We start from the raw sequence: 25,409 nt of genomic DNA, 5'->3' as shown, positions 1-25,409 counted from the left end.
TCACCAGATGTTAGATAATACTGGCTGTGGTCCATGACCCTGAAGTACCACGGCATTCACTTATTACTCCAATGAAAAATGGCTATTTAGCCCTACTTCTTTCCCACCTTGTGGAGTTTCCTTCCACATCCATATAGTTGCACAACTATGTAGGTCTCTTATTTTAATCTGTGAGGCAGTGTGTTAAAGGCTTTTGGAAGTCTGAATAATCTCTTTTGAAACGAGCTGATGTGCTATGCGCAGACACAACACAAGACAGCATAAAAACCCAAAGGGGAAAGGGCTAGCGACGGCCCTGACCCCTCCCGCCTCACGACACGGAGGTGCGTTACCCCGAACGCGGTTCCCTTCGGACATCCCTGCAGCCTGCCTGGCCAGGGCTTAGCCGCCACTCCTCCTCTCCTCCCGGCCGTCCTGCCCGCCTCCCGCTGGGCAGGGGGCACGGGGCCGGGCTGCCTCCCGCCGGGCAGGGGCGGGCGGGGTTACCGCAGGCCCTCACCGCTTTCACCGACGGTTAGGAGCCGGTTCCGCGCCTGTGCGCATGCGCCAGCTCGACCCGCTGCGCCAGGCGCTGTATTGCGCATGCGTGCCGGGCACGGTGGCCGAGAGACGGGGGAGTCGCGCGTCTCGCCGGCGCCTTTTCGGGCGGGCTGCGCGCATGCGCGGGGGGAGGGGGAGCGCCTCTGGGCTGGCGGCGCATGCGCAGGGAGCGGGGCGAGGAGCCGGCAGCCCGTGCCGGAGGGAGCCCACACGTCGCGGCTGCGGCTGCGGCTGAGTGCAGGCCTCGCCGCCGCGGGGCCCAAGCAGCGTGTCCGCCGGGGCCGGGCGGCCGCCCAGGAGCGCGCAGAGCCCGCCGCGAGGCCGCCCCGGGGTGCGCAGGGCCGGGGCCGAGGGGAAGCGGAGGGCGCGGCGGCGGCGCCGGGAGCCGCCGCGATGAAGCTGGTGCGGAAGGACCTGGAGAAGGATAACGCGGGGCAGGTGACGCTGATCCCCGAGGAGCCCGAGGACATGTGGCACACCTACAACCTGCTGCAGGTGGGCGACAGCCTGCGGGCCTCCACCATCCGCAAGGTGCAGACCGAGTCGGCCACGGGCAGTGTGGGCAGCAACCGCATCCGCACCACCCTCACCCTCTGCGTGGAGGCCATCGACTTCGACTCGCAGGCCTGCCAGCTGCGGGTCAAGGGCACCAACATCCAGGAGAACGAGTATGTCAAGATGGGGGCCTACCACACCATCGAGCTGGAGCCCAACCGGCAGTTCACCCTGGCCAAGAAGCAGTGGGACAGCGTGGTGCTGGAGCGCATCGAGCAGGCCTGCGACCCGGCCTGGAGTGCCGATGTGGCGGCCGTGGTCATGCAGGAGGGGCTGGCTCACGTCTGCCTCGTCACCCCCAGCATGACCCTCACGCGCGCCAAGGTGGAGGTGAACATCCCTCGCAAGCGGAAAGGGAACTGCTCTCAGCACGACCGGGCCCTGGAGAGATTTTACGAGCAGGTGGTGCAGGCTATCCAGCGGCATATCAACTTCGAGGTGGTGAAGTGTGTGCTGGTGGCCAGCCCAGGCTTCGTGCGGGAGCAGTTTTGTGACTACATGTTTCAGCAGGCAGTCAAGACCGACAACAAGCTCCTGCTGGAGAACAGGTCCAAGTTCCTGCAGGTAAGGGCCTAAACTGCCTCTATAGTGGGTGATCACAGAGGTTTGGGAGCTGCCTGTGTTAATGGAAGAGAGTTAAGAAGATGGTGGGAAATAATTCACTCTCTAGAGAATATAACTTTCTCTCATTGTGAGGAGATTATTCTGGTGCTTCTCAAATTATGGGCTAGTTATGCATGACAGGGATGTTTCTTTTCTAGGACAGCTTGAAGGGGAGTAGAGAAGATACTAAATATTCAAAACCACCTTAAAATCCATATTTATTGCCTCATTAACACTAAAGTACAAGCTGGAAAATGGTCTAACTGTGCTGTTAATCTGCCATACTGTGTGGCATATATGTTTAATAACAGCTTTCTAAAGCTTTTAAAAAAAGAAAAATATTGAAGTACCTGGGTGTAGTGTACATTAGTTAATGTTGCTGTTAGTTTTGGAGTAAATGAGTAAAGATTATGCAAACCACATCTTTTTTCCTGCTGCTTAGCTATCTCTCTGCTTGAATGTCTTATTTTCTGTTCATTAAAAAAGGCAAAGCCAGCATATAAAATAGAAGTTTCATAGGGCTATCACTTCTGAATTACAGCAGGGCTGTAACCTAGGCCTTCAAAACTATGGGGGGTCCCAGTACTTAATGGGCACAAAGTTTAGGAGTCTTAAATTGTACATAGTCTGTTTGCGTTTATAGCAAAGTGACGACAGAAAGTGTGAAAGGCTTTGATGTATGCTACTGCATAGCTAGTATGTCTGCAAACCTCTAATGCAAGGCTTGATGCTTTTGTGCTATGTCTCTGCAACCTTAAGAGGTCTTCCTCTTCTTACATGCTTTAAAGGCTAAAGAAGACCTAGTTTCTCAGCAGAACCACATGGTTCTACCTTGGGGCTTTGTACAATACCTTGTTTATATAAGGCAGTCTTTGAATAAGAGAAGCATCCTTCCTACACTTCTTAAAATACAAAGTTTGAGGGATTTGGGTTAGGTTGGGGTTGCAGGAGAGGAGCTCTTCTAGGAAAAGAATCATTTATGTTTCAAATAAAAGCTAAATTCATAATTAGCGCGATAAATATTATGTAGAGTGGAAACTATGTTTGTGCTTGGTTAATCAAGAAAATGGTCCTTTTTTAATATTATGTATCTTTAACTGTGTTTACTGTAGGTCCACTCTTCCTCGGGACATAAATACGCATTGAAGGAAGCCCTTTGTGACCCAGCTGTAACTAGCCGTCTCTCTGACACTAAGGCAGCGGGTGAGGTCAAAGCCTTAGATGACTTCTATAAAATGCTGCAGCATGAGCCAGACCGGGCTTTTTATGGTCTAAAACATGTGGAGAAGGCCAATGAAGCCATGGCCATTGACACCTTGCTGATCAGTGATGAGCTCTTCCGGCACCAGGATGTGGCTACACGTGCTCGATATGTTAAATTGGTAGATAGCGTACGGGAGAACATGGGCACAGTGCGCATCTTCTCCAGCCTTCATGTATCTGGGGAGCAGCTTGGGCAGTTGACAGGGGTGGCAGCTATCCTGCGCTTTCCTGTTGCCGAGCTCTCTGACCAGGAAGATGGATCTAGCTCTGAAGAAGATTGATAATGGTGACTTCATTCCACCTTCTCTTTTCTCAGTTCACATTGAAAAGACAACAAAGGCCTTCCCTTCCTAAAGACTATGTGCAGATGTGCCATGACATGTAATTTAAGTTTTTGATGGCATTTCTTACAGTATAAAGCTCTGCTTAGCACTCTGATGGATATCTGTTCTATGACAAATTATGGATACACTGTGGATTGGAGCTGATTGTTTTTGCAAGTTACACCCTGGACTTTCAGCAGTACAAGAAACTGATTTCACTCCCAAAAGCTGTTTTTCTTGCATATTCATGCAGATTGGCAGCTTAATGTTTTGGAATGTGTATGAAAAGATAATAAATTAAGAGGGAGAAACATGTCGGACTGTCTTTATTTCTGTTTTTAAGTGCTTGAAAGCAGTATTAATAATACAATAAATCTTAAAAATTTCCTCAGGCAAGACCTTTCCAAACTAAGCTTAATCTTCTTAGGTACTCACTGTTCACATCTTAGGAAGAAGGGTAGAGGAATGGGATGAATGTCATCTGTCAGGGACTTTCTTCGGTGCATGTGTGTACTTGTACACTTGCATACTTTTGGAGATATTTGAGGCAACTTAAAAGGTCTAGTTTCTGAAAGATTATTTCCTCCCTAATGTAATAGCAGATGCAGGACATATTGTGGAGCCCAGTAAGTTCATTTGAGGTATCTCTTAAATGATGATTTCTTGAAAGATTGTTCTGAGGGCTAGCAAGAGGTACACTGTGTTTTGCAATTGACTGTTTTCTAATGAATTGGCACTGGGATTATTTCATGCCCAGTTCTGCAGAACGTTATCAATATAATTACGGCTTACAGAAACAGATCTCTGTTTTTGTTAGGAATCTTTCGACTATTAATAGTTCTGATAATTTCATAATCTGTTATTTCACAATCTGTTATTTCGCTACCAATGTACCCATCTAAAAACATTTATTTCCAATTTATAGCTTGTATATATAAATTACATTTTTATAAACAAACTTCAGCCTAAGATACTGATAACTGTAAAAATAAGTGTTGCTTTTCCAGTTGTTTACTATAACAAAAGTACTCCCAGAACTATGATGAGTTGTTTTCAGTGAACATTATATCTTAGGTCGAGGAAACGCCAAGTTAATTTAAACCCCGGGTTGATGGTGTAGGCAATGTGTGTAAATAAGCTTTATTTATTTATTTAAATGGGAGGAGGTGTGAGCGACTTGCCAAAACTGAAAATCAAATTTAAGAAAACCTACCAAAGACTTGTGAAATACAGACAGGGATATAATGATGGAAGAGTAAAAATTAAAACAAAAAAAATAAAAGTTTCAAAACATTCAGTCTAGGCAGATTAACTTCAGAAAAATATTTTTAAAGGTACTCTAATGCTGATGTATGCCAGCTCTGTGAATCTGATAATATAGTCTGATAATATAATGATAATATAATAGTCCAAGATGGGGAAGTCTTTTTGAATTAAAAGCCCTCTTCCATCCTGTCTTCCACATAATGTTAATGAAGTACAGCTCTAATTCGTGTTCTCTTCATGCGCTCTTTAGGCTATGTGGATGTTGATTCTCCTGTCAGTGAAGACAAGTCCTATATCAGTTCTTTCAGAGTACACAACTATGTTGTTTGAGCCTTAGTTTTGTCTTGAGTGGTGTTGAATGCCCTCCATCCCACAATCCTTAGCTAGGTTTCTTTCAACTGTTAGAACCAGTTAATTTAAAAATGATGTTTGTTCTTATAAAAGTCTGCCTAAGATGCCTAAACACTTGGCCAACTAGCAAGCACCTGGATTCCTGCTATACACTAAGTTAAATGTAAAGAATGTATTCAACACTTGGAAGAATCAGACCTTCAATAAGTATTATTTAACAAATGAATACTTGCATTAAACAGTCTCATACTGTCTAAATAATGAGTTATTAATTTCTCTTTTTAAGATAAACTACTATATTAACGTTTCTGTGCTTATAAGTATTGGCAGTTTGTTGCCACTGTAAGCTAAAGCTGCCTAAGCTTAAAATTGTATTACAGTGGGAAATTCTTAATTTAATTCCCAGCAAACTAAAAGAGCTATAAAACACTTTAACTTACTTGGAATAAAACTATTCCTAGACTGTAGCATGGTTTGCTCTTCTTTTGGACCAACTTGAGCCAAGTTACTCCATTTAGAAAAGAAACGTTGGAAGTTTTGCTGCAGATTGTAGGAAGGTTACAGTGGCAATTGTGCAAGTCTTTATTTGTGTCTTGTCTTAGTGTTTCACTAAGAAAAAATACAACCACTTTGTTGTCTGATCTTTATCTTAAGGTAAAACGGCAAGCATTTGGTAAGAAAATATGTTCATAGCGATTCTTTGAAATATTTAGATTCAGAGTTAAAACTCTGCACCAACTATATAACTAATGAATTGTGTCTTTTCCTTTTTTAGATACTGTTACCATAGCATTAAGTCTCTGAAAGAAATTTATGTAGTTGCCCAAAGTATGGAAGGGTGGGCTTTTTATTTTAAGCACTTTTGTAGTAGAATAGATACACAATCGTTATGTAGACAAATGCATCCTGTTTCAGGAAACAGCTTAAGGGCTTGGTTTTGAAAGTAGGCTATGCTCAATAGTGCAGATGCTTTACCTGGCAAAATTCCAGGGATGTTAGTATCTTTTATATTTAAGGGAATTTTGATTGGTTTGTAAAGTCCATATTGGCAAAGATACTTGCTTAACAAAGACCTTAACTTCTGTTTGTAATAGCACTTAAAAAGATGCATGTTATCTGCAGTTTAAATCGGTAAGTGCTATAGGCGTGGGAAAATATTTTTCTTGTCCTTTCTTTGGAAATAGACATACCAAATAATAAACTAAAATCTGTCCATAAAATGGAAATTGTTCTCTTAAACCTAAAGTGCTTAGTAATTTCAAACAATATCCTATTTTTTACTTCTGATTGATTCTGATGTAATTCTGTGAATTAATAACATGGTTTATCTTCCTTTTTTTTTCCTTTTTCAAAATAAATGGTTACATGTTGTAACACTTTTTAATATTTATTAAGTTTTGTGGGAAGGAACCTTTAAAAAGTACAAAGTTCACTTGATCCTGAAGCCTGGTCTGCAGTTAGCTCCAAAGATGCAAATAATTTCATTGATTTAGGTCATAGAGCTTCTCTTGCAAACTCATACTTTGGCACAAATCCGAGTTTCTTAGTCGTGTCACCTTTGGCATTTAAATACAGTTGTGATTATATCAGTATTTTGTGGGTGTTTATAGGATAAAGTTTGGTGCAAAACATAAGGTCACCACAAGCAATAGAGTAAAGAATCTTATTAGGTATAAAGCAAAATAAAACATAAATCTCTTAGTAAAGTTGTAAACCACTTTACTTGACCTGGGGAGTTCCCCATCTCTCCCTCCTTCCTGCATTCCCTAGTGTAGACTACTTGAGTAAAATGCTGGTAATAAATGATCTTGCAAGAGGAATCTTTCTGACCATTCTCTGGCCATCTGTGTAACGCAAGCCATAGCACTTCGGCTTAATTAGTGATGTAACTAGCATGTTATTTTTAAAGCCATGTAAATGTCAGAAGTAATTTTGATCATTTGCTACTATTTTCTTAAAGGTTAAGTAGCCCTGAAAATAAAATCAGTCTTCCCCTTTGAAGATTTACTGAATTTACTTCTAAGCCGCTGACCTTGGTTTGCCTTTTTCTGTGAAAGCATGTTATAGCTACTTTCTCAGTTAACTTACTTACAGTTTAAGGTTCTTTAATTTATGTCTGGAAGCTGCATCATCCGTCTGGGAATTGTGTTTGGTTCTATAAAGGCAAGGTGGGAGGTAAAACTATGTGCATGTGATGTTTTTAGTTGGCCAGAGCTTTTCTTTTCTCTGAAGTTTTCATATTTCTGTTTCTAAAGAAAATAAGTCTATTTCATAAACAAAATGTGTAGTGTTGTAGGAAAAACATGTTCTCAAAAATTTTACACTGCTTTATTCCAAGCCACTTCTGTGCACTGTCTGGTCTGTTTCTTCTACATAGGATTTAAGAAAGCAATTTGCAAAATGTGAAACTGCAATTTGAAAGCCTGCAATTAAGGCTCCTTGTTTATAACGAAAAACTGGAATCCCCTCAAGATAAATTAATAAAACAAAAAAAAGGAGGAGTGACTTCAGAAATCCACTTAGCTCCATACTTTTTGGATAAGGCAAAACTTCAGACTTCCCACCTCAGTTCTTGTTAAATATTCACCTGCATATTTCTGTGACATCATTAAATAATCATGCTGTTTGCTGTTGGAGCTTATGATTTTTCAATTTTAGTTTGGTTTGCCTATGGTGGGAAGGGAAGAGAGAGATGACATTACACTAGTTGATTCTGAAGCATCTGTGATTCTCTTATAACAGGCACAACTTGTGTTAAGACTGTTGTATTCAAATTTTGTGTAGAAAACTATTCTACAAACCTACAACTCTGCTAATTTAGATTTAAGCAAATACCTAAGCACTTGGATCTTGTGATTATTATTATAATTCTTAATTCAAGCTTTGACGTGGACTAAGCCTGGGGTTTTTCAGTAGTGGAAAGAGTAAACATAGGCTGTCAAGTTGCTTGTGTGACTTAAAAAACATAATGCTTAGTCCAGCCACATTTTTTCTACTTGACTTATACAGTGCAGTGACTTTGAATTGAAGTTTACTGCTTGGATGATGTAGAGTGTAAAGGAAATAAATATCTCCATTGTAACAACCAATCTGTAGCACATATTCTCTCTAAACTTTTAAGCTTGACTGTATTAGAAATGCAGTATAGCTTTTCTGGCAAAAATTGTCTCCTAAGGTGTCTTAGCCTAAAGTGGAGTGTGAGGAAAAGGTCTCTGAAATCATTTTTGTTTATTCTGTTGTCTGAAAATAATTCTTCCTCTTGTCCCACTTGAGGGCTGTACAAGAAACAGAGGGGAGCTGATATCAGAGCTGCACTTGCTTCCAAGTCAATATCTTCTGGGAAATGCAACATTAAGCAGCAGCTTTCGAGCACTGCCAGCTCCTGTCACATTTTTCTATGTTGATCTCTAATTGTTCTCAATTCTGGAAATGCAATGTTCACAGATAATGTAATTACTGTCACGCTGCTCTAATAATTACTTAGAATTCAACTCAGAGCTGATAAGGAATCCTCCGACAAAATAGCTTTTTATTAAAGAATCTTAATTAGTTGAAACCAGTCCTTCCTTTTAGGAACGTGCATACCAGACTAGACAGGTTTTTTTTTCCCCCCTCTGGTCCAAAACGGAATATCTAATCAAAGCTTAGAATAGCAAAGGAGTCATATGGGACAAAAGACATGAAGCCTTAGATGGTTCTCTGATTCATTGTTAGCAAGAGGCTAAAGACGCTCCCTTTTCTATTAGTCTCTTTGGTAAGTACTATTCCACACTGTATAAATAACTAAATATATTTTGGCTGAGACAGCTGAACCACAACTGTCTGTGTCACTCGTGTGGGATATCTCTTGGGATGCAGGAGATGATTTTCAGATTTCTGATCTGAACAAGACAGGAAAGTGATTTAAAGCTGGGACTGTTCCTGCCCAAGACCGCAACCGTGGTCTTCATGTTTCAGAAAAAAGTCCTGGGTAGGGCTTCATGTTTCAAAAAGGTTTGGGATTTGATGACAGTCAAGCAAATCAACTTTCAAAGACAGGCGGATAATTTCCCATATAGCTTCAATACAAATTCTTAGAAGTTTTAGCCACTTAGAGTAAATGTTTATACAGGACTTTTAACTGGAAGGACTTAAAACCCAGGGAATGAAAGACAAAATGTATGTAGAGAGAGAGGAAAAGGAAGGAAGGAGGAAAGAAAGAAGAGTCAAAGAACATAGTAACAATAAATTTTTTAAAAGACTCTTAGCTCGTAATTCCATTTGGTAGCTGAAGGAATGATGTAGGATGCAGGCTTGGTCTGTATCTTCAGACCTCAAGAACAATTTGCGGTTGGAGGAGCTTGGTAGCAACTACTATATTTAGGATGTCTGACAGTTGGCTATCAAACAAAGGATCGTGAACTTTTCCTTCAGAGGTTTCTGCACACTGTAAGCTGCAGCAGGTTTTGCTAAAGAGAACTGCATCTACTTTGGCCTGCAGTGTTTAGTCTAGTGATTTCTTCAGGTGTTTGATACAGGCATAAATACATTCATTTAGCTGTGAGAGTATTAATTACATTTATTTATGTTACCCAAATAGTTGCCCTAGGACCACTTCCATTCCCTTAGGTAAAGTTGACTGCTTTATCCTGTGTAGGTTATTCCTGTCCTGAATGGAAACTGCTGTACGGCAGTAGGGTACAGATAGGAGAAGTTTAAACAGATGATGCTTAGACTTCTTTTAAATATGTTCCTGGGGGAACGTCAGTGCCTGGCAGGACGGCTGAGTGCTCTGGCATGCGGGCTGCCCTTGCTGCAAGGTGGTACCTGGGAACTGCCAGTGCAGTGGTGGCAGGAGGGAGAAAAGGAGCAGCTTTTCAGTGAGGGAGCTCTTCCCACCTCCAGGACAGTGAGGAAAGACAAAAAAAAGGTTATGGTTCTATAAAAAAGAGGAGAAACTGTGCTAAGCACAAGACCTCTTCCCCAAAGAGAGCAGCAGTGGATGTTTCAAATATTTGCACTTGATTCTAACAACTCATCCTCAGTTTAGGGCAACAATAAGGTACCAGCTAATGTGATTAGGCTTGTACCCAAGGTAGAGAAGCCTTGAGTCTGAAATTGAAATATTGAGAGCTCGAGAGACCTTGCCAATCCTGTCACTGTGTAGTCACTATAATTTCTGATAGGGGAAACATGCTATAAAATGTTACATGTGGAGTCATTGATATAGCTATGGGTTGTGAAAGCTGCGGGTTTTTTTTTTTTTCTTTTGTACCTGTGTGTGAATGCAACTTTTTTTTTTTTTCTTTTAACAAAGTTAGTATGTATTGCTTTATGAAACAGGCAAATGTGTTGTGGTGGCAACCAGCTTGATAGGCAAAGGAAAACTTTCTAATCAGACATAGAAAATCAACCAAAGATGATTGAAATAAACCCTCCAGAGTTTTTGAACAGTGAGAAGAAACAGTAAGAGAAAGGCAGAAAAAAAGGATCATGTTGAAAGATTTCAATCATTTTTTAATTTTAACAAGTGTTTTAGGTTGCATTTGAACTAAACCGTTGTTTTCTAAATTAACCAGACTACTAGTCAAGCCATTCTGATGACAAGTTTTTATGCCTTTTTTCTCTTAAAAGTTTCAAAATCAGTTATTAAAAATCTACTGATAAACAGTCATTTAGATGTCCAGCCAAGCATTCTGATCTTGGTAAACAACAGATTTATGATTGCTTAAGCCATTGCAAGTCATCTGCATATGTTTTATGCAAGTCTTTACTTGCACGATCGTGTGCTATTTTTATTATGATACAAAGATCCTATTAAGTGTTCACAAAGAACCAATTAATGTTGCACTGACAACTGCAAATGTAACCCTTCCTAATTTTGAAGACCTGTCCTTATAGCCTAGATAGGTTTAAAAATTTAGTCTTTTTTTTCAAGGGGGGGGCGTTTATTGAATTGTCACTGAAAATGTTTAGAGCCTGAGACAGTAGTATTTTGATATTGAATGTTTTCACTTCTAGGACGCTTTCAAAACTAATTCGTTCTCTAGCTTAAATACTTTTGACATAAGAACTGGCCAGGAATAACTGTATGCTGGAGTGTATAAAATTTCTAGTACTGGAAAAATGAGAAGTGGGAACAGCCTTCCAGTAAGAATAATCAGAGCAAAATGTCTCTTTAGTGTGGAGCTTGAAAGATACACTGTAGTTGCCAGCAACAGATAGGAATCAACTCAGCAGTTCTGTACCCTACGCTCTGAACAGAAGCAGAGAGTTTGTCACTGTAGTTGATTTAGTGGCATGTTGAGGTCGCCCTGTTTGTATCAGTCCGATTCTTAGTGCATATATTTGCACATCTCAAAAGACAGACCAGTTGGCAAGGCAGTACAGGCCTCACCTACGGATTAGCGGGGATTGTTTCTCAAACTTCAGCTGACTGAAAGCGATCAGTTGCTGCTCTTTTACTACTGCTGAAACTGTAAGTCCGATGTTATTTATGTAAAGCTGATGGTAGATCTTTGATATGGAAGCAAATACTTACAAAAGTTCAAGGAGTATTGTGAAATATAAGTTCGTGGTATGTGGTTCTTTTTCCCATTTTTAAAAGGTCTTTTTTAAAAAAGTATTGAATACTTGCAGCTCCTGTTGACTTTGGAAAATTCAGTCATGGTTAAATATCACCAAAAATGGAGTAGCTGACCTTAGCTTCTCAAACTTCTATTTACCCCGAATAAGAGATGTCTACACAAGAAAATAACATTTCCTAACTGTTAAACTTCCGTGGTACTTCTGTGAAGTTGACACAGATCTTCGAAAGAAAGAACAACCGATTCTTTATCAAATGGTTGTTAACTCTAGAATACTTTTTCTGAACAGAACTGGGCTGGACGGATATCTTAAAATCACGGCTGTACTTCATGTGCTGTGGGTGGGAAAGGTAAGGTGTTAGCGCCAGTAATTCATGTAGAAAGCTCTATCTTAAACTGCATCTAAAAAACAGGATGTTTTTCTCCCTCCACAGTCTGACTTTAATTTTTGGGGGGGAAACAAACCTTCCTCTGATATTCTCTTCATGGCTAGTTCCAAATTTCCCTGAATTGTTTACTGACCAATGAAAAGAACATTTGTAGCAAAAAGACCTGAGATTAATTCTATAATGCTTTTAGCTGGCTTGCAGATAAAATCCCTCCACCAACAGTACAGCAAAGGAGGTGTATGTTCTCTTGTTATTGCTAGAGTATCTGTTTCTATTTCTCTTTCAGACTTAGTAGATATGGTTGCATATTATTATATGCATATTATATATTACATGCTGCTATTCAATATTGATAATTTATGGTGTTATTCTAGCTTTTGGAAAATGTATTAAATTTTGAAATTAAAAACAAAATATGTATATAAAAATATAACACAGGAAAGAATAATATTAAATGCCTTATAAACTGTTAATGCATTTTTTTCAATGACTTTATTTCCCAAACTGCACTATGAAATGACAATGGTAAGGGCACATATCTTGAGTATATTCCACATCAAAGATGTCACACATGAAAATTTCAGGGAGTAAGTTTCTAACATATGCTAGAATTATTTTTTGCTGCCATTTCAGCTGAGATATACTGGTGCAAAGTTGGCATTATGGCTTCATCAGGTTTTTTAATTAGCCCTAGTGGACACTGTATGCCACTCCGGGAATTACTGGTATATTGATTCATTCACATAAAAACTAGCTTTTGTCTGTTACCTGTAGATTATGTTCACTTTGTAGGTACACTGGAGATGAGACACTGATAGATAAAATGGGGAGCCTGTAAAAGTCTTCGTTGGGCTTTTTTTAGGCCATGAGATGAGTAAAGCTGCTTAGGTAGCAGCAGTTTATGAATTGCCTAGTGCAATACCAGTTGTTCTTCTGTCATTTTCTGTTCAACTGTCAAAGTGGAGTGTAGAATGATGAGCAAACTTTGTATTGCTATTAAGTTTTTTCTTAGAGTGCAGTGTCTTTTGTGACTTGTGGTATGTGGAAGTGTTTTTGTGGCTATTTCTAGATTAGGCAGCTGTTTTATGGTTGCTTATGTTCATGGAAGATAGGATTTAATGACCGCTGTGGTCACTTGCAGTCCCACATCCCTAAATGCTTGGGTTTCTCAGTTAAAAATGTATAATGTATGTTGTCACTGAGCCACATTTTTCAACTGTGCAGTGCAAGCAAAGCGTTCTTATCACAGTTAACTATTTGTTGCTTCAGGAGCACAAAACTGAAGAGGGGAGTAAGGAAAGAGACTGGCTGAGGATTATCTTCCCTTTTCCCAATGAACAGGAAAAAGGTGCAAACCCGAACACCTCTAGAAGTTTTGTAGAGAACTGATACTGTGATTATCCCTGCCAATGTGTGCTTAAGAATAGACCAGATTTTGCTACTAAGTAGGTTAATAGTGATCCGTTTAAACAGACAGACAGCATCTGCTCTGCTGTGTTCTCACACAACAGAACAGACTATTCCACATTGGAATTTATCTGCTGTGCACTTGGGGATGAAGAGGCACTACTGTTTGACCTCACGATAGGAGAAGTGCTGGCATCTGGGGCCCTTTCTTGGGAGAATTCCAACATTGCAACAAATAATGACTTTCTTTTCCATTACTGCCTGTAGCAATGTCTTAACAAATATATTCCCACTGTAGTCAGGATTTCTGGTTACTGATGTGAGAAAATGCTTAAAACAACATCTTGAATAATATTATTGACGATACCGCTTTATTCCTTGCAAATAATTAAAAGCAATAGATAATCAGATCTGTTTGGATGATGGTCCTTTTTTTCAGTCTAAACTCAATGTCAAGAATTTTTTAAACTTTTCAAAATTTGTTTTAGCAACAGCAAATTTCATCCCTTACTCTCCAGTTCTGCTCTCAGAAAACCACAAGTATCATTATTTAAATTTGTAAATGTCACTTTAAACTTAACTAGAATATTTACTTCTGTAAAAATGCTTTCTATTATAGGCTGTGGTAGTGTCTCCCCATGCAGTTCAACTGGAGTTCAGTTTTGTAAAAATCATTTTGATTTACATTTTGCTGCAACTTTTGTTAGCTGCACTTTGAATACAAAGTTATTCTGAAAATAAAGTCTTTATGCTAAGAAGGTAAGAGTTTTCAGGTCTCTATTAAAGTAAGGAAGTAAATATTTTCAATGGGGGGAAAAGGGATTCTTTTTTCTATGTAGTCATGGCATAAGAAGATGGAGTAGCATAATGATTCCCTCTTACTCTAGTAGAAAGGAGCTCAGATATGAAAATGACTATTCTACTATATTCAAGTGAAAATTATCATAGATCTGTTATCAGAAATATTAGGAAAGACATTCTGTGTACAACTTGATTATAGTTTGCAAGTTGATTTTGTTGTTGTTAAATTGCACATCTGAGATTTAACTGAAGTCTCTATATCCCCACTGGGCTCTTCAATTTTAACTTGGTCAAGCTGTCTGTTTGCTTTTTGGTAATTTTTCCACTACATCACAGCGCAGAAGAGGTGTATAAGGCAAAAGGAAGAGCTACATATTTGTGACTTTCCATCATGTGTATTCCACCACACTTATTACAGTTTTCTTGGGTAATAGCTGAATTGATACTGATGCTTTTCAGAGACATCAGATAAACAGAGTCCATGGACTAATGGCTTTTAGCATGCATGCTGACTGCATGTGTTTTTGCTGTACTATATAATAACTGGCTTGGATTTAATTTTTGCGGTGCTTTGGCCCCTGAGTGTGAGAGGGTCTTGTCAGGTTATTTGCACTTCCTTCTGGAGGATTTCTTCTCTTCCTGAAGCCTTTAGTGATTCAGCTGAGAGCAAGCCAGTGATTATGCTGAGCATAAGGCAATGAAAGACATGAGTTTGTAGCCGTTCTGAAGTAAAGAAATGGAAAAAGTTGCTGCTTTTCAGAACGCTTTTATTGCTGCCAAAGCATTTCCGCCCTAAGACTGCTGACCTTTAAGAAAATCTACCCAGAAATCCATAAAAATAATTGGGGAAATTAATTAACAAATAATGATAATAGGTCAGAAAGGCAAAAACAAAAGTGTCCTTGGTCCTGGTGGGGAGATAGTAACATGAATTTTCAACTAGGCATTATTTTTACATCAGTTCTGTGAGTATTACATTTCCCAGAATGTTCAAAGGGAATTGTGATTGTTTCTCTCCTCCTGAGGAGTTTTATAGATGGGTGATTTTAAGTTCATTTGGACAGACTGATGAAAAGCATTTTTTTGTGCCATGGTTCATGTTCTTGCTATATCAAGAGAACAGTATATTTTATACATTAAAAATCAGCATAGCGGCAATGTGTCCATCCTCAGAAGTATGTTAATTTGACTGCAATGTTTGGCAGTTTTCCCTGAATTTTTGTCAGACTATTTTTATTTCATTTTTCAAAGATTGCATGCTAGCTGGCAAGGGAAAGCATAAGCACAAAGCACAGATTCAAAGGAAACTTAAGAATATGTAGAAACTGGATTTGCAATTCACATTTGAACATTGACAAGTAGTAAACTACTCCAGCTCACAGGTTTGGCTACAGTGTGATGAGTATTCAGTGCCTTCTCCTTCCTTCATGCTATACTTACATACTCAGATCGTGAAAGCTCAGTAGCATGTTCCACAATGACAAAAGTTGCCATTCTCTATATTAGCAAAATTAATTCTCCTTTGGGTAGAGGTTAGGCATAACACATACTGTTGAACATATATCCTTCAAACATCTCTGCCGCAGAATTTCTGATATATTCCTGTAAGCTTTTATGTGCTTTTATCATGAGCTTCAACTCTGAAATTGTAGAACACTTCCCTAATTCAAAGATACACATAAGCTAACTGATCATTAGCCATAGTGGAAGGGTGCTGTGTAAAGAGAGTCATACCTTTAGCAGATAGTGACCAAGTTGACCTCCCTAACTGGTTGCACTACCTATTGCACAACCTAGCTACATGTTGGGTTGAATCGTAGGCATAATCCTTAAGAAACTATTGCTTGAGGTGGTTTATGTGATTATGTAAGTTAAAGCAGCCTTGGAGGCTACTTGTTTCTGAGTGAAAATGTTGGGTTTGCTTCCTCCAGTTAAGCCAGTGTTATAGAATTTAATTTCATAGGGACTCTGAAAAGAATACTTTAAAATATTTAAAAATTTTATAGCACAGTAGAAATAAAGTTTTGGATACTCACGTAGCATCATACTTGTTTTTGTTCAAAATAAAACATAAGATTCTAATTGACCCTGCTTGGCCTTTTTATTTAGGATAACAGTAACAAAATTAATCATTAATTCTTAAAGAACTATGCTTTTTAATGTAGGAAAAGCAGTCCTGTTAACAATGTGGAGTTGGATGAAAAAATCGCTATGGGAGAAGAGATACTAACTTTGGGGCTTGCTAAGGATTAGACCATGTGTGTCCTTGGCTTACCAGGCTGGCTGAGACAAGGCTGCAGAGAGGAAAGCTTACAGCAGTGGCACAGCAGCCAGCAAAACTGAGTTTCAGCAAAACTGAACTGTACAAGAAAGCTTGTATAAAACAAGCTGATACATCATACTCAACTCTTCCTCTCAACCTAGTGAAATTTGTTGTGGAGGAAAATCTCCAAATGGATGCTCCATGAGGAGTTTTGGAGAGGGTTGTGAACAATACATTTTTCTTTAGGTTAAAGTGCCTATGCTTATTCACTTAACCTTTTGCATGAAAGTAATGTCTTGTTCCTTTTTAAGCTTCTGTGTTTTATTTCTGGAAAATAACTACACACTCATTTTAACCACACTTTCTATGTGAAATTTGAGTTAGTTATAGATGACTATAAATATAGTGTTATATTAAAAAAAAAAGAAAAAAAGAAAAAAACAAGGAAAGTCAATAGATAAAGGTTCCTGAGGGCTTGTAGATAAAGCTAGATGGTAGGAAACAAAAGTTGTAGCAGAATGTTCAAGAGGAAACGGTCTTAGGAGCAAAGGAGGATGGCCTGGAGAGAAGCACTAAAGTTGTAGGGGAATTGAATGGCGTTAAGTGATGATGGAAGGGCTCTATCCAAAAGATGGACTGGAGATCACAGGAGATAAGCCGAAACATTGTCTGGGAGTTGCCGTTTGGCCTTCAGCAAGCTGCTAGATTTCTAAGCCTCTTTGCATACATCTGTGCAAGTCTAATAAGTGACCTCACAAAGTTTTCCATATATGACTGCATATCTTTAAGGCTTTCTCTCCCTTCTGTGAGAAATTGCAAAGTGCTAAGAATTGTACTGATTGGACAACTTCTTCCAAACTTTTAAACAAAATGGGTTTATTCAGTTGACAATCAAGTGGGGCATGTATTCCTGGACTCTACTATTGTATTTCTAAAAGTTTTGTCTTTTATATTGTGTAACTCATCTAGGACCACATTACAAAGCTTTGATTCAGTACATTTTCAGGCATTCTAAAGCTGTTCTCCAGTACAAATTATTTGGTCCAAAGCCAACAAAGGAAGCTTTATTTAATGGATTATATAAAACACTTCACAGGCTTTGAAAAGCTTGAAGCTACTGAATCTGGAACCACTTTCAAATATATATTTCTTTGTCTTTTTGGATATTTATCTACTTTATTAATGAAGAGGTTTTTTATTATTATTATTCTGATTGTTTGGACTTGTTCCAGACAGTCAGTCTTTTGCTCTTCAAAGGTTAAAGATTAAAGAAAAAAAGCTGCAGGCAAAATTATACAAAAGTTCTTGTGTAGCCCTGAAAAACAAAAGGCTTCATTTAAGCTCTACTGATAAATGTTTGACAAGTTGAAAACTTTTTTTTTTAAATATACAGCTTTATTTGAAATACACAGATATTTTAGCCAGCCAGAATTGAATGCAGCATGAATTCCTACCACAGCCTTCTTGGCCTTCCGCAGTAAGGCCAAAGTACTCCAGCCTCCGAGCTCACAGATGGCAATTGTGCCACACATCCATATTTCCTTCCACTTGGAAAGTCTGTGACTACAACTCTTTTTCATAAAACAAGATTATATAATCCACTGGTGGCATTATCACATATGAAGCAAAAATTAAAATGTGAAGATTCTTCCACTTACTACACCAGCAAAGAATCTGCTTTCGTGTGTTTGGACCCATCATTTCACAAATAGCATTTTTATAGGTATGTCTTTACAAGCAGGTGCATGTTTAACCTTCCCATGCTGCCGGCCAGATGCAGTCCAGCTCTGAACCTAAATCCACAGTGTAGTGCTGCTGTAGCTAGAAGACTCAAATTCCAGGAGAATTCATTTGCTTGGGCTCGGTGCTGCACTTCCCACAGGACAGCGCTTCTTTTCTATAACTGGCTTGGTTCCAACTAGCTGGGAACAGCAGCACAAGCTTGCGCATACCTACTTGTGACCTATCTTCATCTTAAATTTCTCTGCCCTCTTTTATTGCCCAGGATAGATGTAGTCTGATTTTTTTTTTCCCCTAAAAGCTTTTTTTTTTTATGGAGTTTCCCAATATTTTCCAGTTATACATACTTTTGCAAGATATTTCTGCTTGTTTTGTTCTCCTCAACAACCAGACCTGCTTGTTTCAGTCTTTTCTTGCAAATTGCAGAGGAATTAGTAAAGGTACTGAAATGCTAGCAAGTGAGAAACAAAACACAGTAACAGAGAGGTAGTGTGCCATGTAATCCCTGTAAACACGTAACTCCTGTTGTTGAATACCAAATGCAATTTTTTCCTTTCCAAGTTTTGCAAAAAACATGAGTATTTCTCTGAATAACCACGATTTATAGGGCATGCAATGGTTGTTTGCCCCAGACTGTACACAGATAAAATAATCTATCCTAAATTTACTTTCTTTTCTGGGTTAAGTCAGTAAACATGATGTCATTTATTGTGGGTGATTTGTGGTGATTTTTTTTCCTCAGAAAAGAGCCAAGTGTTAGACTTCGTGCTACTGTTCTGGTTGTGTTTATATCCATCTATTCTGGGAAAGCATGTGAGTACTTATTCTGCAGTTCTCTGCTAGAGATTAGAGTGGCCAGGCCATATGCGCACAGACAAGTGCCAGGGAATTCAATTTTAAGAATTTTTGCACAAACTGTTTCGAGGCAGAAGAACCAGGCAGACTCGGCGTGAAAGTCTGGTTAAAAGATCCTGTAACTGAAAAACTCATATTAGTGGCTACTGGACAAGTATGTGCTACTACCTTAGGCTTGTAGTAGAAATAATATTTGGATTGTTGTCTGGGTGACTGAGCATTAACCTTTGGTGTGTAGATACAAACTGTGCTCGGCAAAGAATGCCTCATGCACTAGATAGTTTTCTAATTCAGTTCAAATCAGCAATGAGAGAGAGGTTGTCCTAGTTCTTCTCTGCTGCCCGGTTTGTTACTGAACAAGGATGTAAAAACTGGGATGTGAGTTTTCTCTCTTGATATACATTCATTCTCAGCATTTCTGATTAGTCCTTTGATCTGAATTTTGTTTTAGTGATTCTGTTAACACCATGTGAAATATTTCAAAATCCTGATAATTTAGGTATAGTAACTGTGACTGAGTATGTAGTCAAATACTACATGCCTCACAAAAATGTTTTTTTCTCCTTAATCCACATAAATCTTGAAACAATTCTCATCAACTTCCCTCAACATTTTCCACTGCTTCTGCCAGTAGTCTTTTCACTTTATCTACTCAACCTTGCTAGAGACAGATGAGAATGTGTACATATCAGACAGAAACTGGAAGTCTGGAAGAGTACAAGCTAAATATTGTTATTAATATAAAATATGATTTTCAGTCATTAATGTTTTTAAATGTTGTGAAACATCAGCTTATGTTGTGCAATATTCTTTGCACTAAAAATGAAACAAATTGTGAATGCCAGGTTACTCTAAGTAAACGGTGTAAATTATTATCAGTTGACCATGTAATGGGGGTCACCATAACTCTATTTTCCATTTACCATCTGTGGATTTGAATGTATCTTTGACTAGCAAGATTTCCTTTTATAGAATCTGAATGTAATAAGATAGCTTTAGATTTATTTATTATTTATAGTTTAATCTTATGCTGCTGATCGTGACACTTTTATTCAAAAACCTTAGGCCCATGCTGTTGCATAGACCCTGGAATCCACAGCAGGTCATATAATACCTTTGCATATTAAAACATGCCACCTGATTTGTATACAAAATCAGACTTTAAAACATCTGATTTCTGGCTGAAATAGAATAAGAAGTTGAGAGAACATGAGGGTAGCCATACTGGATCACATCAAGGCTGCATTTAGTCCAGTATGGCTCTAGCAGTAAATGAACGTAGATACCTAGAGAAAAAAGGCCTAGACAAGCGGGTGGAAGATTCCTCTTGTGTGTTCTTCCAGCTTCCGAACATTTCCAGCTGAAGGGATTTCCTTAGCCAGATGTGCTTTCTGTGTGGTTTGTAGCCTGCAGTAGTTTTCTCTTTCATGGACTCACTCAGTTACCCCTTGAATCTACATAACTTCTAGCATCCAAAACATCCTTTGTCTGCAGCTTCCACAGCGCTAGTTCCTGCTGGGTGGAGAGTGACCTCCTTTTGCCTGTGATCAGTCTGGCCCCTCCTGGCTCCTTTAGCTGGATATTTTTTTGGAGGCTCTTTACCACTATAGCCAGATCTAATTTGACCTCGCTCAGAAACATGAGGGCTTGGGGGCTAGTAGCAAACAGCTGGCATTTTTTATTTGTCTTCCAGGTTTTTTTTCTTTCAGCTTTTCACATTTTCAAACTTTTATTTCTAGCCATGAAGATTAGAAATGTATTCTTTTACAATTATGAGATTTGAAAATGCCGCATTAACATAGATTCATGAAACTTCAAGAGCATTTAGTATAGCGAGTATATCATTAAAATCACAATAGTTGTCCATACTTCATTATTGGGAAGAAATTCCCTGTCAGCAGATGATGGAGTCGCGATGGAGCACACAGAGCACCGAATGCATGGGTCACCTTTGGTAGCTGTAGGAGGATGTGTTTGAAGAGGTGAGCTGGAATCTGTGGCCTTTAGTGTTTCCTATTAAAATATGTTTTAAATGTCATCATAAGGCAAGCAAGGGGGAGGAAACATGTCTTTGAAGACCTCTAGAAGGTGCTTCTGTCCATCTTATTTGGGGGCTAAAGTGAGCAGGCTTCTGGAGGTCTTTAAGAGGCAAGGTGACGCTTTGGCATCTACTTTTCTTCTTTGACTAAATAAGGAACTTAGATCCTTGCTTTAGCAGAATGTTTGATTAGAACTGTTTCACTGTTGAAGAGGTAACTTGGGAGTCTAAAAGAAGCAGCCTGAAGCCCAACACAGTTTCAAAAATAACAGCAGCAATTATTTTTGCCCTGAGGTTTAACAGAATAGCTTGGAACCAATGTTAACGTACTGATTTTTCAAAAGGCAGATTTTGTCAGTTTAATTATGCTTTGAGGTCAGAGAGTAACTGAGGAAAACGCTTCTTGTGCATGAACAGGCATAGCAGAATTTGTTTAATGGAAAACTTTAAGGTCTAAGGAAGAAAATAGATGAATGAATTACTTTTCCAGCAAATTATTTCCCTCAGTCTATCTGAGGGAATATTCTTACTGCTTGCCATGAATCTTTCTAAGGAATAAAAGTATACTCTGCTTAAATTTGTTTGCTTCTTTGTATTTCCTGGCTCTGATCGGAGGGAGAAAAACTAAAATAACACAAAAGGTGGCTTTTTTTTTTTTTTTTTTTTTTTTTTTTTTTTTTGGCTGTCCAGTGAAACCGGAAATACCTACTCACTGTTAAATAGTCTTTTGTGATAATTTTACAACATTGTACAGGAAATGAGATGTTAAGAGAGACAGATTAACATTGACCATTTGGGAGCTTAATCATAGTAACAAGCTCTCTATGCCAATATCATCGTCTCAGTGGTGAATAACACAGTGTATTTTAGTATCTGGACATTATTTAGATGTTTCAACATGCAGGGAGTATTATGGATTTGGATATTTTTATGTAGCTGTTAAATGTGAGCAAATGATCATGCTTCTCTGAAATTAATTCTCTGAAATTGTGTTTGACTATGTTTATGACAAGTTGAAGACATTCTACAAATGCGGCTCCTTTCTGACTGTGGAGGATTAAGCGCACAGCTCTGCAGCAGGGCAGCCAGTGGTTGGCTTTGAAATCAACTTCAACATTACAAGGGTGGAGAGATCACTGCAGGAAAAAAAATAGAATGAATAAAAGCTAAATAACCCTATTTTTATGTATAAATATCAATTTTGGCTTCTTAATGAGTTTCACAGTGGGATATGATTATCACTTCACACTGGGATTTTTGCATTATCCACTTTGTCTTCCTGAAGTGTGGTGTGTAGTCATATTTTTTGCAGCATTTTCCTCAGTGATTGTCACTGAGTATTAGTGCACTGGAAATCGGTCCGAAGAGGCATGTGCTCTGAGGACTGATTCTATTGTAGTCCAACACTGTTTTAGAGCAACTTTCCCTAAGTGGGTAAATGGTGGATTTCTGTAAATAGTCATATACGGGTACTTTTGAGATAACAACATCTGCTTATATGAAAAATTTCTTGTGCTGTCTTCCAAATATGAAAGGTTTACAGGCACTCTAAAATCGAATTAAGAGAAAACTCTTTTTTTCTCTCATATAGAGTAAAACTAAGTATGTCTGAAGCTTTTCTTTGTTCTTTTGCTATGTGTGTCTTATGCCACTAGTTGAAAATAAGTTAGTTCTCAAATTCATCAGAACTTGAGAACTACTACCTTGAATGAGGGAAGGAACATTTTTTGTGAATTGTTCACATTAGAAATGCATGCAAATGAAGTGAGTAAAAATAACTAAAATATCATTTTATGTGCTATTAATGTTAATGTTATTTTGCTAACTATTATTGTAAATGTGTTTTAGAAATGAGTGATGGACTCTGTAAAATAATATTTAGATTTGGGATACAGAAGTCCAGTGGCTAACATCTTTGAATATGTTCAAAGCTCCATATGTATGTGTGAGAAAGTACATCCTGAACCCATTGCCAGCTGTGGTAAATACAAAATAACTAAATACTTCATGTGTGAATTAGCTCAGAGCACAGTTTATTACCAGATGGGAAAAGGTCCTCATCCTTGTTTTTCATCCCTCCAGAATCCAGGCAATTCTTCCTTTAAGCTACTAAAGATTGTCTTAATTTCAGAGCTGAAACAATATTGCTGAATAAGATTTGGAATTAAGTTTTCATAGACAGAACCACAATTGCATCTTTTTTAAAAAATTATTACATATTACAAGAGAAAGTTAGAAATCTTAGCTAGTGCTGCCCAAAATGCCACTTTTAACAGTTGTCTTGTACCATCAATAGGCCATAATGGAACCTTGCTTTCTTAAAGGTCTTCGGTTTTATGCGTATTGCTACATATTTTTTTTTTTAAAGCTCTCTTTCACCTCATCGGCTCTTCCAATGTTGATGTGAAAAATGCAATGACCTTCAGTGGGCCTGTGGAAGACATGTTTGGGTACACAGTTCAGCAGTATGAAAATGAGGAAGGAAAATGGTAAGTGGTTTTTAAGTGTGAACTCCAAATTATCAGATGTTCAGTGGCTCAGATGCTATGCTATTATTTATATACTATTATTGGTAGTATTATACTGGTATTTATTTGTTATTATTGGTAAGTATTCCCTGTAAATGAGGGTTGGATTCTGTCAGTCATATTTCTTAAAATGACTGACAGTCCCAAAGAAACCTGCACAGACTGGGGGACTGAAAGATGCTAAGTTCAAGTCTTTATTCATTTCCTCAAAGATATAACTGAGTACTCAAAGCAGATAAATCACCACCCTGCTAGAAATGAGAGTTTTATGCTGTGCCTGAGTCCACTTTTTTTCAATTTACTGAATAAATTTTTTTCTCTTTTCCTGGGTTAATGTCTCACCAGTGAAATTGCTTCCACTTAACTAATCTGGATTATATATTTTCTCTAATGGTTTCTGTCAGTGGTTATCTGCACTGAGTTTTTTTAACTGGTAGGAAGATCTCTGTGTCAGAATATTTAGTAATACAGTGCTCTATCTTCCCTTTTGGCCGACTAATAATGTCTTTTACGTGGTATTGGTGCTTGGAGCTTTCTTAACATGTCTTTTCCTTGTAGCTGTTCTCCTAAGTTAGAAGTTGCATTTTGATGTGCTCACCAGTCTCATTGCTTCTCAGTCTCTCGATAAGCAGCTACAAAGGATTTTCGCTCCTGAGAACAAACAGACAAAATGTCACAGCTTGTTGACTGCCTGGAGGACTGAATTAACGATTGAATGATAAAAGGGTTGGGGAATACTGAGACATCACTCTATGCAGATTTCTCTGTTCTTGCAAGAGCTGCCCCAATAATCTCACATTCTCCATAGACCCCCGTGACTGCCCCAGGCAGCCTGTGACTAAGAGCACGCGGCTGCTTGGCTGCGGGTCGGATCATCGTGCAGTGCCTGTGCCAATCCCCTCGGCGAGCGCCAGCCGGGCCTGTTGGCCTCTGGCAGTCTGTCCACCACAACGACACAACATTTACTATTTGCCCTAGAGACTGTCCAATAAAATGAAGTTGCAGAGTCTGCTTTTGAAAATGCTCGTTCTCGATTGTACGGCTTGCAGGATCTTTAAATATAAATCTGCACTGTGATCGTGAATGACTAATGCTGATGATCTTTGAGCTAATTTAGACCTTCAGGAAATGGTATCCACTCTAGGAGCTGGGATTTTGCAAAGTAAGCTATATGGTTGTAGAGTGTACTGAAACCTTTCAGAAGCAAAAAATAATACAAGCCAGAAAAGGCTACTCTTCCAGGAGCTGAAAGAAGACAAGAGTCCAAACTAGTGTGCTAGATCTGAACATCTCTGACATTAAGCTCTGGAGCTGCTGTTAAATTTTCAAGCTTTCAAATTTCTTTCAGCACAGCAATGCATAGAACAGGAAATCTGCATGCTGATGGTTAAAAATAAATATACAAAGCTTTGTGATACTTCAAGTGTTAAAACACTACCTAGATACCACAAAGATAGAGCTTTTTAGCAGCAGATGTTCCGTAAACCTCTCTGCAATTGTTTCTGAAGAAAACTAGAGTCCCCTAAAAATATCTGCAGTGCAAACGGACAAGATAGGCTTTCAAACCACTTCTGTCTGTTTGCAGGGCTTGCTCGCTCTTTCTGAGAAAAGAGCAGCATGGGAGCATAGTCCTGCTGAGCACCGATCATCTCCCATGAGAGGTCAAGCACGCTCACTCAGCTTCTCTGCAGTTAAATGGAAGTCAAGGATGCTTAAAAGTGTGTGGTGCATGCCTTTAAGTTTTATTGTAAAAAGTACATACATCGTAACATGTAGCTTGAAAAATATCAGACAGATCCATCATATACTCGGAGCATTTTATTTTGCTTTAGAAGTTATTAATTAAAAAAACCTAATGGATCACAATGAGCTATTCCAGTATGTTTGTTTAGAAGCTGAGTTATGTACTCAGTTTAAATTT

The 25,409-nt window shown here is 38.8% G+C and overlaps 2 protein-coding genes across 2 annotated transcripts in view; both read left to right on the top strand.

The window, feature by feature from the left end:
• LOC112995743 (integrin alpha-1) overlaps window positions 1–25,409 on the top strand; it is a 75,038-nt gene that overhangs the window by 5,081 nt on the left and 44,548 nt on the right. The window contains exon 3 of the mRNA XM_026120911.2: window positions 23,329–23,449. Within this exon, the coding sequence (XP_025976696.1) occupies window positions 23,329–23,449 (121 nt within the window). The remainder of the gene's footprint in view (window positions 1–23,328; window positions 23,450–25,409) is intronic.
• LOC135324396 (protein pelota homolog) lies at window positions 540–6,275 on the top strand. The gene is made up of 2 exons (XM_064500503.1): window positions 540–1,659; window positions 2,811–6,275. The coding sequence occupies exons 1-2, from the start codon at window positions 583–585 to the stop codon at window positions 3,240–3,242; spliced, it is 1,509 nt and encodes a 502-aa protein (XP_064356573.1). The 5' UTR covers window positions 540–582; the 3' UTR covers window positions 3,243–6,275.

The sequence above is a fragment of the Dromaius novaehollandiae genome, chromosome W, assembly GCF_036370855.1.
Source record: "Dromaius novaehollandiae isolate bDroNov1 chromosome W, bDroNov1.hap1, whole genome shotgun sequence".
Taxonomy (NCBI): Eukaryota; Metazoa; Chordata; class Aves; order Casuariiformes; family Dromaiidae; genus Dromaius; species Dromaius novaehollandiae.
The sequence above is the reverse complement of the archived record's forward strand: the minus strand, read 5'-3'. Positions and strand labels throughout refer to the sequence as shown.